The sequence below is a fragment of the Theobroma umbraticum genome, unplaced genomic scaffold, assembly GCF_002168275.2.
Source record: "Theobroma umbraticum cultivar Fairchild unplaced genomic scaffold, ASM216827v3 scaffold_146.0, whole genome shotgun sequence".
In the NCBI taxonomy this organism is placed as follows: domain Eukaryota; kingdom Viridiplantae; phylum Streptophyta; class Magnoliopsida; order Malvales; family Malvaceae; genus Theobroma; species Theobroma umbraticum.
The window spans coordinates 2,087,560-2,101,398 of record NW_018397265.1 but is presented as its reverse complement, the minus strand read 5'-3'; the positions used below and the strand labels follow the sequence as shown (position 1 = coordinate 2,101,398).

The 13,839-nt window shown below is 31.8% G+C and overlaps 1 protein-coding gene and 1 long non-coding RNA gene across 2 annotated transcripts in view; one reads left to right on the top strand and one right to left on the bottom strand.

Annotated features, from left to right (window-relative positions):
• LOC110422621 (uncharacterized) overlaps window positions 1–1,909 on the top strand; it is a 9,504-nt gene extending 7,595 nt beyond the window's left edge. Inside the window, exon 4 of the long non-coding RNA XR_002445733.2 lies at window positions 1,323–1,909. This is a non-coding gene — a long non-coding RNA (uncharacterized LOC110422621). The remainder of the gene's footprint in view (window positions 1–1,322) is intronic.
• Window positions 1,910–10,946: 9,037 nt separating this feature from the next.
• Window positions 10,947–13,839, bottom strand: part of LOC110422563 (uncharacterized) — a 5,266-nt gene continuing 2,373 nt past the window's right edge. Inside the window, exons 3-6 of the mRNA XM_021436529.2 lie at window positions 13,787–13,839; window positions 12,797–13,041; window positions 11,973–12,144; window positions 10,947–11,305 (exon numbers count right to left, since the gene is read on the bottom strand). The exon at window positions 13,787–13,839 is cut by the window's right edge and continues 80 nt beyond it. Coding sequence (XP_021292204.1) covers window positions 11,126–11,305; window positions 11,973–12,144; window positions 12,797–13,041; window positions 13,787–13,839 — 650 coding nt within the window. The 3' untranslated portion in view covers window positions 10,947–11,125. The remainder of the gene's footprint in view (window positions 11,306–11,972; window positions 12,145–12,796; window positions 13,042–13,786) is intronic.

Below are 13,839 nucleotides of genomic sequence, written 5' to 3'. Positions count from 1 at the left end.
AGAACTTTTCTCAAAGTGATATACCAATCAAATTTTTATGTATCATTATTAGAATGTGATTTCCATTAATTTAAGCACCATATCTTCTATTAGGAATTATTGTGCATATCTAGAGAAGGTTTATGTGAATATAAATTTTTGAATTATGGCTTGAGTTCTAGAATTTGTTTGATTCTCTCTCGAGGTGAAATCTTAGGCAATACTCACTGAAAGAGATGATTTAGGCCATCTTTGGACTATTGAAGCCTTTCTGGCCTACCTTTGTATAATTTATCCTTAGTTTATCCCTTTGAGCTTAATTTTCCTTTTCTTTATTAAGCACATAATTAATTTTGCCTAGCTTTTGATTTTATTTCCAATTTTGCACCTTTTATTCTAAAGTATTTATATCATTTTAGGAAATATTTGAGCTAAACGTAAAACAAAGTAGAAAGTTGGAATTGCAAAAAAAAAGTTCAAATGTGTTAGAATTTACCCCACTACCTACAATAAAAAGAAATAAGTTTGGGGGTGTTAAAAGTGTGAAGAAAAAAAGGGATGAAAATCAAAAGAACAAAGTGTTTGATAAATGAAAGAATGTGAAAAAAAAAATGAAAAAGGGTGTACTTGGACAATGAAAATTAAGCTTGAATAGGTCTTAGAATAATTATGTGCGTAGAGAGATTTGAGCTACATTATATCCCATATTTGACCTTGACCCTAACTATATATTACAAGCTAATAATGCCTTCTAGATCCTTGATCAAGAGTTAGTCTACATTAGCAAAAAGAGAAATGAAAGCAAACATATGGAACTCTAGTACTAATTTGAGTTTTGCATGAGAATAAACTTATCCAGACGACATGATGTTCTTGGTAAAAGATTGCGTACACACACGAGAATCCATTTGAGAATCAACTTGCATTTGAATTGAAATGTGAACTTGGATAATATTTATGTTATGTTTTGAGTTGAAATAGGGGATAACTTATGAGGAAATTAAAGGTGATCATTGATTTGGTGCAACTTACTCCCAGTTAGTTATGTTTTTCATTTATGTTATTACTTTTTATTTTTAACTTTGCTTGAGCACTAGCAAAATCTTAAGTTTGGGAGTGTAATAACTATACTATATAAAGTTATTTTGTTATATTTTTGGTGCTTAAGGAGCTAAGTCATTGAGGTTTTAGGTTCAAAATTTAATATTTTAGTTGTTTTTATTATTTCGATTCAAAGGCATGTTGAGTAGTTTAGTTTTAGTTCTTTTAGTTTAATTTTATGTTAAATTGCCTTACTTTATTTTAAGTTTAGTTATTTCTGATCAATTTGATTGCTTTTATAGGCAAAATGATGAAAAGATCTTATTTGGTGTTAATCCGTGCGTATGGTGATGGCTTCATTCATATATGCTGTGGTATTTTAAGCATATATTTCAATCCAAAAGTCCAAATGACATGATTTTTGAACCATTGGAAAGATAAGAGATAGAGCTACAACTTTCAATCTACCACTTTTCCCCCAATTTGGATCAGAACATGGTGAAAATTGCATTATAAGGAGGTATACTGTGTCAGTTTCTACACAAGGTAGCAATGGAAAACGAAGGTCACGACCTTCCAAAGAGGGAGGCCACAGTGCCCTTGATGCCTAAAGCTCTTTACTAAAACCCAAGAGCCTGGTTCCATAGAGCTGGTGAAGCATGGCCATGGCGCCATTGAAGGAAATCAACTGAGCATTGTAACGAAGCGGATGTGCCATGGTGCTCTAAAAAGCAAGGTTGTGGTGCCTAGTTCCAATAGTCAAGTTTTCCTTTCCTAAATTTCTGAAAATTAGGTCTTTTTAGAGGCTATAAAAAGGCAACTTTAATGCAATCAAAAGAGAGGTTCTTACTAGGTTTTCTCTAGAGAAAAGTTACCACAAAACAACTAAGAAAGCAAAAAAGATTGTGCAAGATTAAAGATCGAAAATCTGACAAATCTTTAGTTTTCTATTCTTTTCTTTTTATTCTTAGTTTCTTTTAAATTATTACAATGGTTAAATTTCTTTAGAGTATGTTTTTATGTTTAAGCATAAACTAATTTACTTTTTCTAAGATTGCAGTTGAACTCAACATCTAGTTTGAATTCTTTATATCTCTTTTGCTTATTTTCAATAACAATGAGTTGTTTATTTCAATTCTATGTTTAATGCTTCTAATTGCTTGATCATCAGTTAGGTTGATTTGGAAACCTAAATGTAACTTGATAAAGGGAGTTTAGAGTAGGCCATGAATGGAATAGCCTATGTTCAATATTAATTGGATGGGATGATTGATTTGGTTTGTTTATAGAATAGACATATACCTATGTGTCATATATAGCCAAGATTAGAGCCTGAACTTAATGAGTCTATCTTTAATTTAATTTGGATAGATATGTTATAAATTAATTGCTATAGTAAACTAATTGAGGGAGATAGTTTTGTAAGAACTTCGATAGAGACTTATAAATAGCTTGAGATTCTAGGTTAGAAACTCAATTTATTGAAGTAAGGCTAGAGAGAGACAAGATTCAGATGAAATGTTAAGGGATATTGTAATCCTAAGCTTTTCTTAATTGAATTCTTCAAGTCAAGTTTTGCTAATTAGCTTTTAGATTTAATTTAATAATTAATTAGTTATAGTTTTGTTTTTAGTTAATCAATTTAATTTGATTGTTTGAATAAAATTAGGCTGTGTTAATTTTAGTACTTAGCAATAGTTGGAATAAATTTTTGTGGGATTCGATACTCTACTTTCTTCTATATTACTTGTTACAATACGTGCACTTGTATAATAAAATTTGACAACATCATGGAAAAGAAATTGAAAACCTATGTTTTGAGTAACTTTGTGATGAAAATGGATATCCCCATAATTTTTCAGCCCTAAGAATCCACAACAAAATGTAATGGAAAGAAAAAATAAGACTTTAGAAGAGATGGCTAGAACTAGCTATGTGAGAACAATTTACCTAGGTATTTTTGGGCCGAAGCTATTAATAATTCATGTTATATTGCAAATAGAGTAATGGTTGGGCCAACATTGAAGAAAACTCCCTATGAACATTACAAAGGAAAAAAACCTAATCTTGCCTACTTTCATCCTTTTAGTTGTAAATGCTATATATTTAACAATGGAAAAGACAACTTTGGAAAATTTGATGCTAAAAGTGATGAAGGAACCTTTCTAAGATACTATTTAACTTTTAAAACTTATAGAGTGTTTAACAAAAGGACATTAATTGTTGAAGAATCTATTCATGTTTTTTTTTTGATGATTTTAACCCTTTTCCTAAAAGGAAAATTATGATTATGATGTATGTATCCTTCAAGAACAAATTGAAGAGCTTAATCTCAATATTGAAGGATCCGACGTGAATGAATAAGCATCAGAACAAGAAAAGCAACAAATTAAATAAATTGTTGAAGAAGGTGAGCCTAGTTATCCAATGGTAAGAAAAGAGCTTAATGAAAGTAAAATCATTGGTGATCCTAATCAAAGGGTATGAATTAGAGCTAAAGTTTAAAATGTTTGTGAGTATGTTGCCTTTATTTCCCAAATTGAACATAAAAATATTGATGAAGCCTAAGATAATGACTATTGGATACTAGCTATGTAAGAAGAATTAAATCAATTTGATAAATGTCAAGTATGGGAGCTAGTTCCTAGTCTAAATGATTATCCAATTGTAGGTACTAAATGGGTCTTCAAGAACAAAGTGGACAAAAATGGAGCCATAACTAGAAACAAAACTAGGTTAATTGCCAAAGGATATAGTCAAGATGAAAAAATAGATTATGATGATAATTATGCTCTAGTAGCTAGAGTAGACACTATTAGAATGCTTTTAGCTTTTGTATGTTATATGAATTTTAAGCTATATCAAATGGATGTGAAGAGTGCTTTTCTAAATGGACTCATAAATGAAGAAGTATATGTTAAACAACCTCCCGATTTTGACAGTCTTACTTTTCCAAATCATGTTTTTATATTAAGAAAAGCCTTCTATGGTTTAAAGAAAGCTCTTCAAGCTTGGTATGAAACTTTATCAAAATTCTTATTCAAAAATGATTTTAATAGATGGAAGGTTGATAAAATTCTTTTCATCAAAAGCAAAAGCAAAGACACTTTAATTGTGCAAGTTTATATTTATGATATTATTTTTGGTGTTACTAATGAGCTTTTTGTCAAGAGTTTGCTAAGACTGTGTAAGGAGAATTTGATATGAGAATGATGGGTGAGCTAAACTACTTTCTTGGATTGCAAATTAAACAAAAGAAAGTTGATTCATAAGTCAAGCTAAGTGTACAAAAGACATGCTTAAGAAATTTAGTGTGAAAAGTACAAGAATATACCACACACCAATGAACACCTTAACAATGCTTCACAAGGATGAAAAAGGAATGCTTGTAGATCGAAAGCTTTATGGACCCATGATTGGTTCCTTACTTTATCTTACTACTAGTAGACCAAACATAAGCTTTTGTGTAGCGTTATGTGATAGGTTTCAATCTTCTACTCATTTAAGTGCTACCAAAGAATCTTTAGGCACTTAAAAGACACAACTAATTTAGGAATATGGTATCCAAGGAGTTCCACTCTTGATTTCTATTCGTACTTGGATGCCGACTTTGGTGGATGCAAAATAGATAGAAAGAGCACTTTCAGTACATGCCTGTTTTTAGGTAGCATGTTGATCTATTGGATTTCAAAGAAATAAAATAGTGTAGCTTAATCCACTACAGAAGCTAAGTATGTGGCTCTCAAGAGTTGTTGTGCTCAAGTGCTATGGATGAAGCAACAATTAAAAGATTATGGACTAAGTATGAAAAGAATTTAATTAAATGTGATAATACTAGTGCCATAAAACTCACAAAAGACTCCATCCATCACTCTAGGACTAAACCCATAGAAATTAGGCATCATTTCATTAAAGACCATGTTAAAAAACAAGACACTGTTTTTGAATATGTTGGTACCAAAGACTAATTAGCTGATATTTTCACTAACCACTTGATAGAGAACAATTTTGCAAAATAAAAAGTGAATTAGGTATTATGAATCCAGCTTAGATGAATTAGATGATGAAAATTGGGATACTCTTGATGGATTTTGATGTATACAATTTAAGTTGATGAAGTGCATACTTTACTTTGAACATTCTTGACTTTTTGATAATGTAGATGATAAAAGTGCTAAATGATTGTTTTCATATTAAGATGCATGTTTCTGTAAATTTGATGTAAGATATGTTCATGCATTCATCACTCATTTTTGCATACATGTGCATAGCCATTCAATTCAAGAAATACCTCAAATCTTGTGGAAAAGAACAAATTTTTGGAAAAATCCAAGTTTTAATCTAAAAATCTCACTTGCACTGGATCCAAATATTTCTTCAAGTGTTTTTGCACAAGTTATGAACTCATCGTTGATCAAAAAACTCATTTCTAGACCTTTTTGCTTGTTTTTGAAAGTTAAAACTCAGCTTTTCAAAGCCAGCTAAGGGCGTCTATAGATATATCAAAATTTCTATTGATAGATAGCTTCCAAAGGCCTAGATCAAAACCCCCATGGCCTATCTATCGATAGATCATTCATATCTATCGATAGATAGAAGACAAAAACCAAAAATAAAAATTTTGTGCCCTATCTATCAATAGATAGTGGTCTTTAGCCAAAAATAAAAATGCTTAGTCCTACTATTGATAGATACTCACGATCTATCGAAAGACAACTTGTTTTAAGTGGCCTGATCGTACATTTATTCCTAAATGCATGACACCCCATCCCTTATTCTCTTAAATCCTCACCCCTCAACCGTGTTTTTCCTAATTCTAATCCATTTAAAGTGTTTTTTCTAACACTTTTAAGCCTCAAAACTACCAAATTTTCACAAATCAGCCTTGAATTTCCAACAAATTTTGAGTTAGGCTTTCCCAAACCCTAGGTTTAACATTTCTCCAATTCTTAGATTTTGTTTAGTTTTGGGACAAATTGGTCCAATTAACTCAATCTCTTCACTTTCCTACACAATTCTACTAAACCATTTTCCTATTTGTTCCTCTAATTCCACAATCTCTAAAATTCCCAATATGAGTCACGACCCAAAACAAATCAAAGTCACCTATCAACCAAATTATAGTGCCTCAACCACTGTCGCTCGTTCTCACACCTTTTTAGGATTCCTTTCAACACAACTTCTCTTATCCATCTCACGTGCAAAAATTTCAGAATGACTTCGTTGAGATCATGGTAATGCTTGGTTGCATTATCAATTTTAATTACCTTGAGTCAATTAGTTTCCTATATCTGACTACATTTAAGTGTCTAGATTGGACCTACATGCTTAAGTTCAATCGAAAATTCTATCAGAACTTAGTGGGTGTCTTTTATTTCAATGCTAAAACCAAATTTACTGATGTTGTCACAAGGGAAACGGCGACACATGATGATAAGTTTAAGATATATGTTATACAAAAATGCATTTTGGTTACTCAAGGTCTCTTAGATAGCATCCTACATTTGCATGTCCAACAAAAGGATAACGGGAATGTTTTTAATGATGTTGAATTGTGGTCCATGTTTGTGTATCCATATCCTAGTGACTAGGGCCTCTTTAGTGCTAAAAGGTTGTCCTTTTATGATAAAGTGCTCCATTTGATCATCAGCCACATTATCCAACCTCACTGGTTCAATTACTCTATTGTCATAGGTGAAGACCTTTGGTTCATTTATCATATCAAGAAAAACCATAGGATTGACCTTATGAAATTCATTATGATGATTTGTTAAGGATCATCAATGGAAGCATTAAAATGCTATTACATGGTATGGTTGTGAGTGAGATTCTCAACCACTTTGGGGTAAACACCAATTGAGATCCACCGATGTCACACACTTTGTTTAACTCGATTGATGAACACATCGTTAATAAGCTAGGATTCATTCTTAATAACAACTAGCGGGTTAGAAAAGACATCGTTGATGAGCCAATTCTCACTGATGATGAGGAAGATGAAGGTCTCCCTAGCATTTATCCTAATGGTTCGTCCAAAGCTTAGCTTGGTGCATTTAGTTTCAATTTTCTTGCCTCCATTACCTTTGATGTCAAGTGAGCCTTTGCTTGATTCCTTTCATTTATGGAGACCATGGATAGTAGGCTAACTAGTCATGTAGATGCTTTCGAGGTGCACAGTCGCAAGATGTTGCAGTGCTAGCTGGATTTTGAGGATGAGTTCCACTCTTGCTTTCCGCCATTGTCTTGAGTCTTCACGGAAGACATCTCTTTGCCTCACATTTTTTGTTCTTTGATTGGATGGCTACATGTGCATCTCACTATCATGCATCATGTATTATTGATTAAACACATATTTCAAATGTCCTGACTTATTTTTTATGTACTTACCTCTTTTGGATTTCTTTACATGGTTGTTATTTCTTACATATTGAATTTAGTTAGTTGTTTATCGGTGTTGGTTTGTTATCCATATATGGCTATAACTGAATTTCCTTGTATATTTTTGTATGGATATGGTTATAGGTATGGTTGCACTTCCTTGCTTGTATTATATAATTTCCATTATTTCTAATGCTAACCAAGTCCATGTATTTTTTTTTTAGTTTCGATCTCTTCTTACACTCTATCGGCTTCATTTGATTCTCTTTTTCTCCACATGGTCTCAATACTTTTTGATATAACAAAAAAGGGAAGAATTGAGATGCATCAAAACTTCTCTTTTGTTCTTTCAAAAGTTCATCACTTAAAATAAAAATCTCAAATGCAAGATTTTAGAATGTAAAGGTTAAAAAGGGAGTCAATTTTATTTTACATGTAAGGTTTTATGGGGAGCTCATACACCTCCAAGCAAGCACAATTTTTCAACAAACTTAGTGCATGAAATTAGGGGGGGTTTATTAAGAAAGGAAAAACAAATTTTGCTCAATGTTTTGTCATATCACAAAGGAAGAGAATTTTAGATTTATCACATATTCAATTTGATTGCTTCAATTTGATTTTAAGTCTTAAAAAGACAAACAAGTAATCAAAATTGTTTTTCAGATTTTCAAAATGGTCAAAATTTACTTGAAATATTTTAAAAAGGAAGGGAAAATTGTTGTAAATAAAAAACCAATTCAAAAACCCTTCGAAAAAGGATTTTGCCTTCTATCTATCGATAGATGTTTTACAGTGATTGATAAATGAGCCAATCTAACATCTATCAATAGTTGTTCATCTAGGCATTTGGGTTTCAAAGACCAATGCCATCTATCTATAGATTCCTCGAATCTATTAATGGATAGCAACTCGAAAGCTCCTAAAGGACCTTCTAACTTGCATTTGTCAATAAAATAAGGCTATTTATCAATATATGAGCACAAAATTTGAAAATGTAAAAGGTCATCTATCGATGTATCATAAAATCGATCAATAAATAATGACTGTTGAAGTTTGGGACATAGTTCAAAATGACTATTTTCGCATTAAATGTAAATCCAACCACCTCAAAAGCTTCAACAACTATAACTAGAAGCACCTATCACATTTATGAAGGCTGGGAGACTTAAAAACACAATTCAAAAAGAAGATTACTGCTTTCAACATTCATTAGTCTCATTCACTTCTCACATTTGTACAAGTCTTCAATTTTATTGTTCTTTAATTTCCTATCTTCCTTTTCACTAAACATTGTACCCATTTTGCTACTCAACCTTTAAAAGGCAATTCAACTCCCCTTTTTTCATTTATTGTAACATCTTGAGTGTTTATACCTTAACCAAGTTAAAAGGTAGTTTGAGTGGTTATATCTTAACTAAAGTAAAAGGTAAAATGATTGTGCTTGATTTATAAAAGGCATTATATTGTAAAGTTATGCTTAATCCATAAAAGACATTGCATTGAATTGTTGGTATATGCCCTTGAGCCAATTGGATTGGTCAAGGGATATAGATAGTCATTTAATGCATGCTTAATCGCATGACTATATGTGATAGAGGTTTTTTTTCATATTAGTGCAATAATAAGGAGTTCTTAAGTACTAATTAGATGAAACCCATGGAACATAAAGGCCTTGCAAGAGAATTGTAAAGTTGTTACAGTTATGAGATCACTAATTATCAAAGTCATGTTCCAAAAATTGCTCCCGGTCATTGTATTGTCAAGACAAAGCATTGACAATGTTCAAAGATTGGTACATGTTAAGCCTTCTTACTTGGAAAGTAAACAATCAATCTCATAGATTAAAGTAATAGGATACTTGAGGATAACATGTAGGTGCTTGTTAAAGAATAAATTCACTGAACATGACCTCTTATGAGAACTCCATTTGGTATTTCACTCAAGTGTCTATGGAATATGTTCTCATATAATAGTCATGCAACTAGTCATCAGACTTGAGACACCAGGTCATCTTGTATAGCAAATGACATACTTTGATTTCACCCTTACAGGTCTGGAGGAGACCATATACTTAAACAAAGTGTTTTTGGTATGTCATGAAGCATGTGAAGGTGAATAAGTGCTCAAGAGAGGATTCATCACCCAAAGTGATATGAGGGGATGTGTTTAGCTTGTTCTCAATTCTTGATTAAATTGTATAAAGTCTTTGGCCAAAGCATGTTAAATTTGAGAAAAGTTAGTTTTCTAAATTCATAAGATTAGTCATGAATTATGAGAACTAATAAGAAATGTTATAAGTAGACACTGACTCATACTTTATGACATATTCGAGATATTTGATGAAAGAACCGTATTGCACTGAGAGGCTTATCATTAAAGGACTTTGTCAAATTCCTTAATTGACTCTCTAACATTTAGGTAGTCATGATGTATTGTTAGATGCAGCTCATGATTTATAAATATAAATCAATTATTAAATTGATATTTGATTAGGGTTTATATTTATTGCCAACATGTTAGAAGCCTAATAGGTCACACACATTAAATGACATGATTAAAATTAAATAAGAATAACCAATTAAGTTAGATTTAATTGAAGTAAATCAAAATAAAGTGAGAAATTAATTAAGTTCACAAGGACTTAATTAAATTAAAATACAACTATTGTATCTTGGATTACAACTTAGTTTGGCTAAATAAATATATTATGTTATCAAACTAAAACTCCAAATCTCTAACCACTTCTCAGCCGTTTTATAAAATAAAAAAAGAAAAATAATTTTATTTGTTTGACAAAAATAAGATTCAACAAATTTTTTTGGTATTTATGCTTTAAAACAAAACTTATTAGTACAAGTAAAGTCTTATATGTGAAAAGGTCTTATTCAGTCACTGTGTGAATTACAATTAGATATCAACACTTGGGTGGCTAAATATTTGACAAATTCTAAAAGTGAAGAAGTAAAGATTATGGTTGCAAGATTTTAGACCATCTCATTCTCTTTTTTGGGTTTCTTGTTTCATCACAAGTATTTTTTATTTAATTGGGTCTTGATTATGATATCTAAAGTAAGGTACGTAATTCTTAAACTTATAAATGTTTATAATTGATTAAAAAGTTATATGAAAAACACAAATATTGATCCTAAAAGATTCGACTATTTTTCATAGTAAATGCTACTTTATTATTCCATTATATTATATTTTTAATTTTTTAATTATTTTCATATGTAAGCATAAAGTCCAATCTCAACATAATTTTCATTTCAATAGTGAATTTTAAAATCCTTAGGAAATCTAAGGAAAAGATGTAAGCTAAGAGACTGAACCTCTCTAAAAATTATTGTATTGAGTTTCTTTCTTTTCTTAATTTTACTTGTGTTCTTAGCTTCTTTTATTTCATAAGAAATCAATAGTCTTGATCAATTAAAAAATAAGACTTGGATAAAAAAAAATTTATTTTCTGAAAATTGAATTCTTTCTAAAACTTTAATTATTTCAATTCACCTTTGTCTTGGAATCATTCATTCACATTGAACTTATTATACTAACAAAGTTGTACATTATCAATACATCAAATATAAATCCATACATATATAAAAGAAAAACCCTTTCATCTAATAAATCTCATCTTCTCGTCACAAGATTCGAATCCCAAGTTTTAACCACAGCAATATACCCTTGGAAAGTATTTTAAAATTTTAATACATCTTGTACTTTTTTCCCCTCAACAAGAAGATTTTGCTTTGTGTATGACTAAAACAAGCTCTTCTACAGTTCTCCAGACAAAACTCACATTGGGAAGAAGAAGTCCCTCATTATACTCTTCTTCATTAAATTTTGTTTGATTTAATGTTCTCTTGTAACTCTCAGTGGCCGATATTGGGTGACCTCTAGCAATTGATACCTGAAATTCAAGAAATGCTTTTATTTACAGTGATAACAAATTAAGCACCTTGCACCAAACCAATTATGAATTATTGAAGAAACAGCTAGCCATGCTTGCTACCTTCTACCAAACTTAACAGCAATTATTGATCAAGCAGCTACTTTCTCAAGAGAGAGAGAGAGAGATGAAGAAGAAACAGCTACTGTGCTTGCTATGATTGGCTTACTGAATATAACTTGTACTATGCTTGCTACTAGTGGCTTATCAAAAATTTAAAACTTGTATTAAAGAAATTATTAGCATCTCAAAGTTCCACCTAGAATGTAGGTTTCTTGCTCAGCTTAGAACCGACTCTAACTATTTCAGCACCCCATGGCACAGTTCCAGTGGAAAGTGTGCAAATTTGATGGAAATGCTACCAAATACAAATCCTTCCTATGTAACAGCCTGGTTAACAACAGACCAGTTTTAAGGCTAAAGGAAGATTTCTTTCTTTAGTGATTTTATATATTGCAGCACAGCCTGTTCCATTCATATCTTGATGCAGATACAGAACATCAATTGCTAACCTTCTCAAACACAACTTCACAATGCACATTTCTTAAAATCTACAAGAAGTGGTTTTACGTAAATAATAATAATAATAATAATAATAATAAAGGGGAAAACTTGATGTAGGACTCACATAGTGTCCTTTCTCCAGCTCAGAGAGCCAAAATCTCCACTGTGCATTTCTAACTCCATCAATTTTAACAGATATGTTTGTCCAGCTCGTGTGATAAAACTCCACTTTATGTAATCCATAGGCTAATCCACTCCCTGTTGCTTTGACATATGCTTCTTTCAGACACCAGTATCTACAGAACAAGTCTAAACTGTTAGAAGTACCAGTAACTCTAAACTAGAAGATACATGCATGTTACACCAACAACTACAGTTGGACAAGTATAGGAGTTTAACATGCAGTGTGAAACAATAATGGAAGATTCCTTGTGTTGTGGAATTTGCTTTGAATGGGTTCAAAATGATTTCCTGATTATGATCCAGCTGAATAATTCTGATCAAAATCCTTAAAGAGCACCAAACTAAGAGTACATGAAGTACCCATCTATTTAACTGTGGAGAGAAATTAAAACTCTAATAAATGTCCAATTAATGCAGAGACAATTGGGCCGGTAATCCTGAATTTAGGCTTCGGTTAAGTAGTTGCTTTATGATAACTAATGCAATGAATTGAGACTGAGTGGTTTGTAAAAGCCCTCGTCTTCTTTTCTTTCATCTGTTTTCTCCTCAACCACATGGGCCCTAAATGTAATCTGTATTTCTGATAATCTTGGGCTACTCAAGTAACAGAAAATTGATAAGATGAAGAATTCTAATGGTAGAGGGACAGGCTTCGGAGTTAACATTTTCTAAGTGATCAAATTCTGAGAATAATAATCAAAGTCAAGCCTTTTCAACTGTTCAAAGTTTTCCTAGCAACTTTTAGTAGATTCTGTACAAACATACCTGTAAAACTCAGTCAACACTTCATCATTACTTCCGGCACTTACTATTTGATCCCATTCCAAACTTGAAAAGCATGAAGAGAAGTTTTGAATGAATTCCAGAACAGTCTCTTTCTCAGGAATCACATGACTAACAATGTCCAACCCCACAAGGCATAGAGGTTCAGATGCTATTGACACATAGTCACCGTGATGAGAAACATTGAAATTGAAATTCGGAAAGTCCAAGCAAACTTTACCACATTCCTGTCAGCGAGAGAGAGAGAGAGAGAGAGAGATGACAAGGCATAGAGGTTCACATTCTATTGCCACAGTCACCATGATGACAGACATTGAATTTAAAATTGGGAAAGTCCAAGCAAACTCTACCATATGAGAGAGAGAGAAAGAAGGAAAGAAAAACAAAGTTACAGTAAACATTGCAATAGGTATGGAATAACATTACAGGCAAAAAAAGAATTAAGATCAAGAGACATTAACCAAAAAAATATTTACAATGATTTCCAATCAATCATCACAGGAACAACAACTAAAGATGGGATAAATGATCCAAGAAAATGGAAATCTACCATCTCTACAACTTATGAAAATCCTCTATTAATCTGTCCATTGCAAGTGACAATGTGAATGAGCAGTCACAATGTATAACACGCCAAGTTTACAAAACCAAATATATCATCATCATCAGAACCTAGAAGACAGTATCCCTTTTCCCTCAGCCCAAAACAGTAATTTTTCTCGTAATATGATCAAATCACTCCCTAATTTAAATGAGAATGTTGCCATACTCAATTCATCGTCACCTATCTTCATACACAACAGAAAATAATACCAAATGGCTTCAATCAAAAGTTCCGCTATATTCCTAACGATAAAATGCAGAAAACCTGCGATCCAAAATCCAATAAAATCTCATTCTACAATGAAACCAAAGAAAGAACACTGGAAATTGATCAAAGTTAGAGAATGAATTTGCTGACTTATATCATACCAGAAAGGGTTTGCCTTCCAACGTGCGCTTTATGACAATCTCATGATATGGAA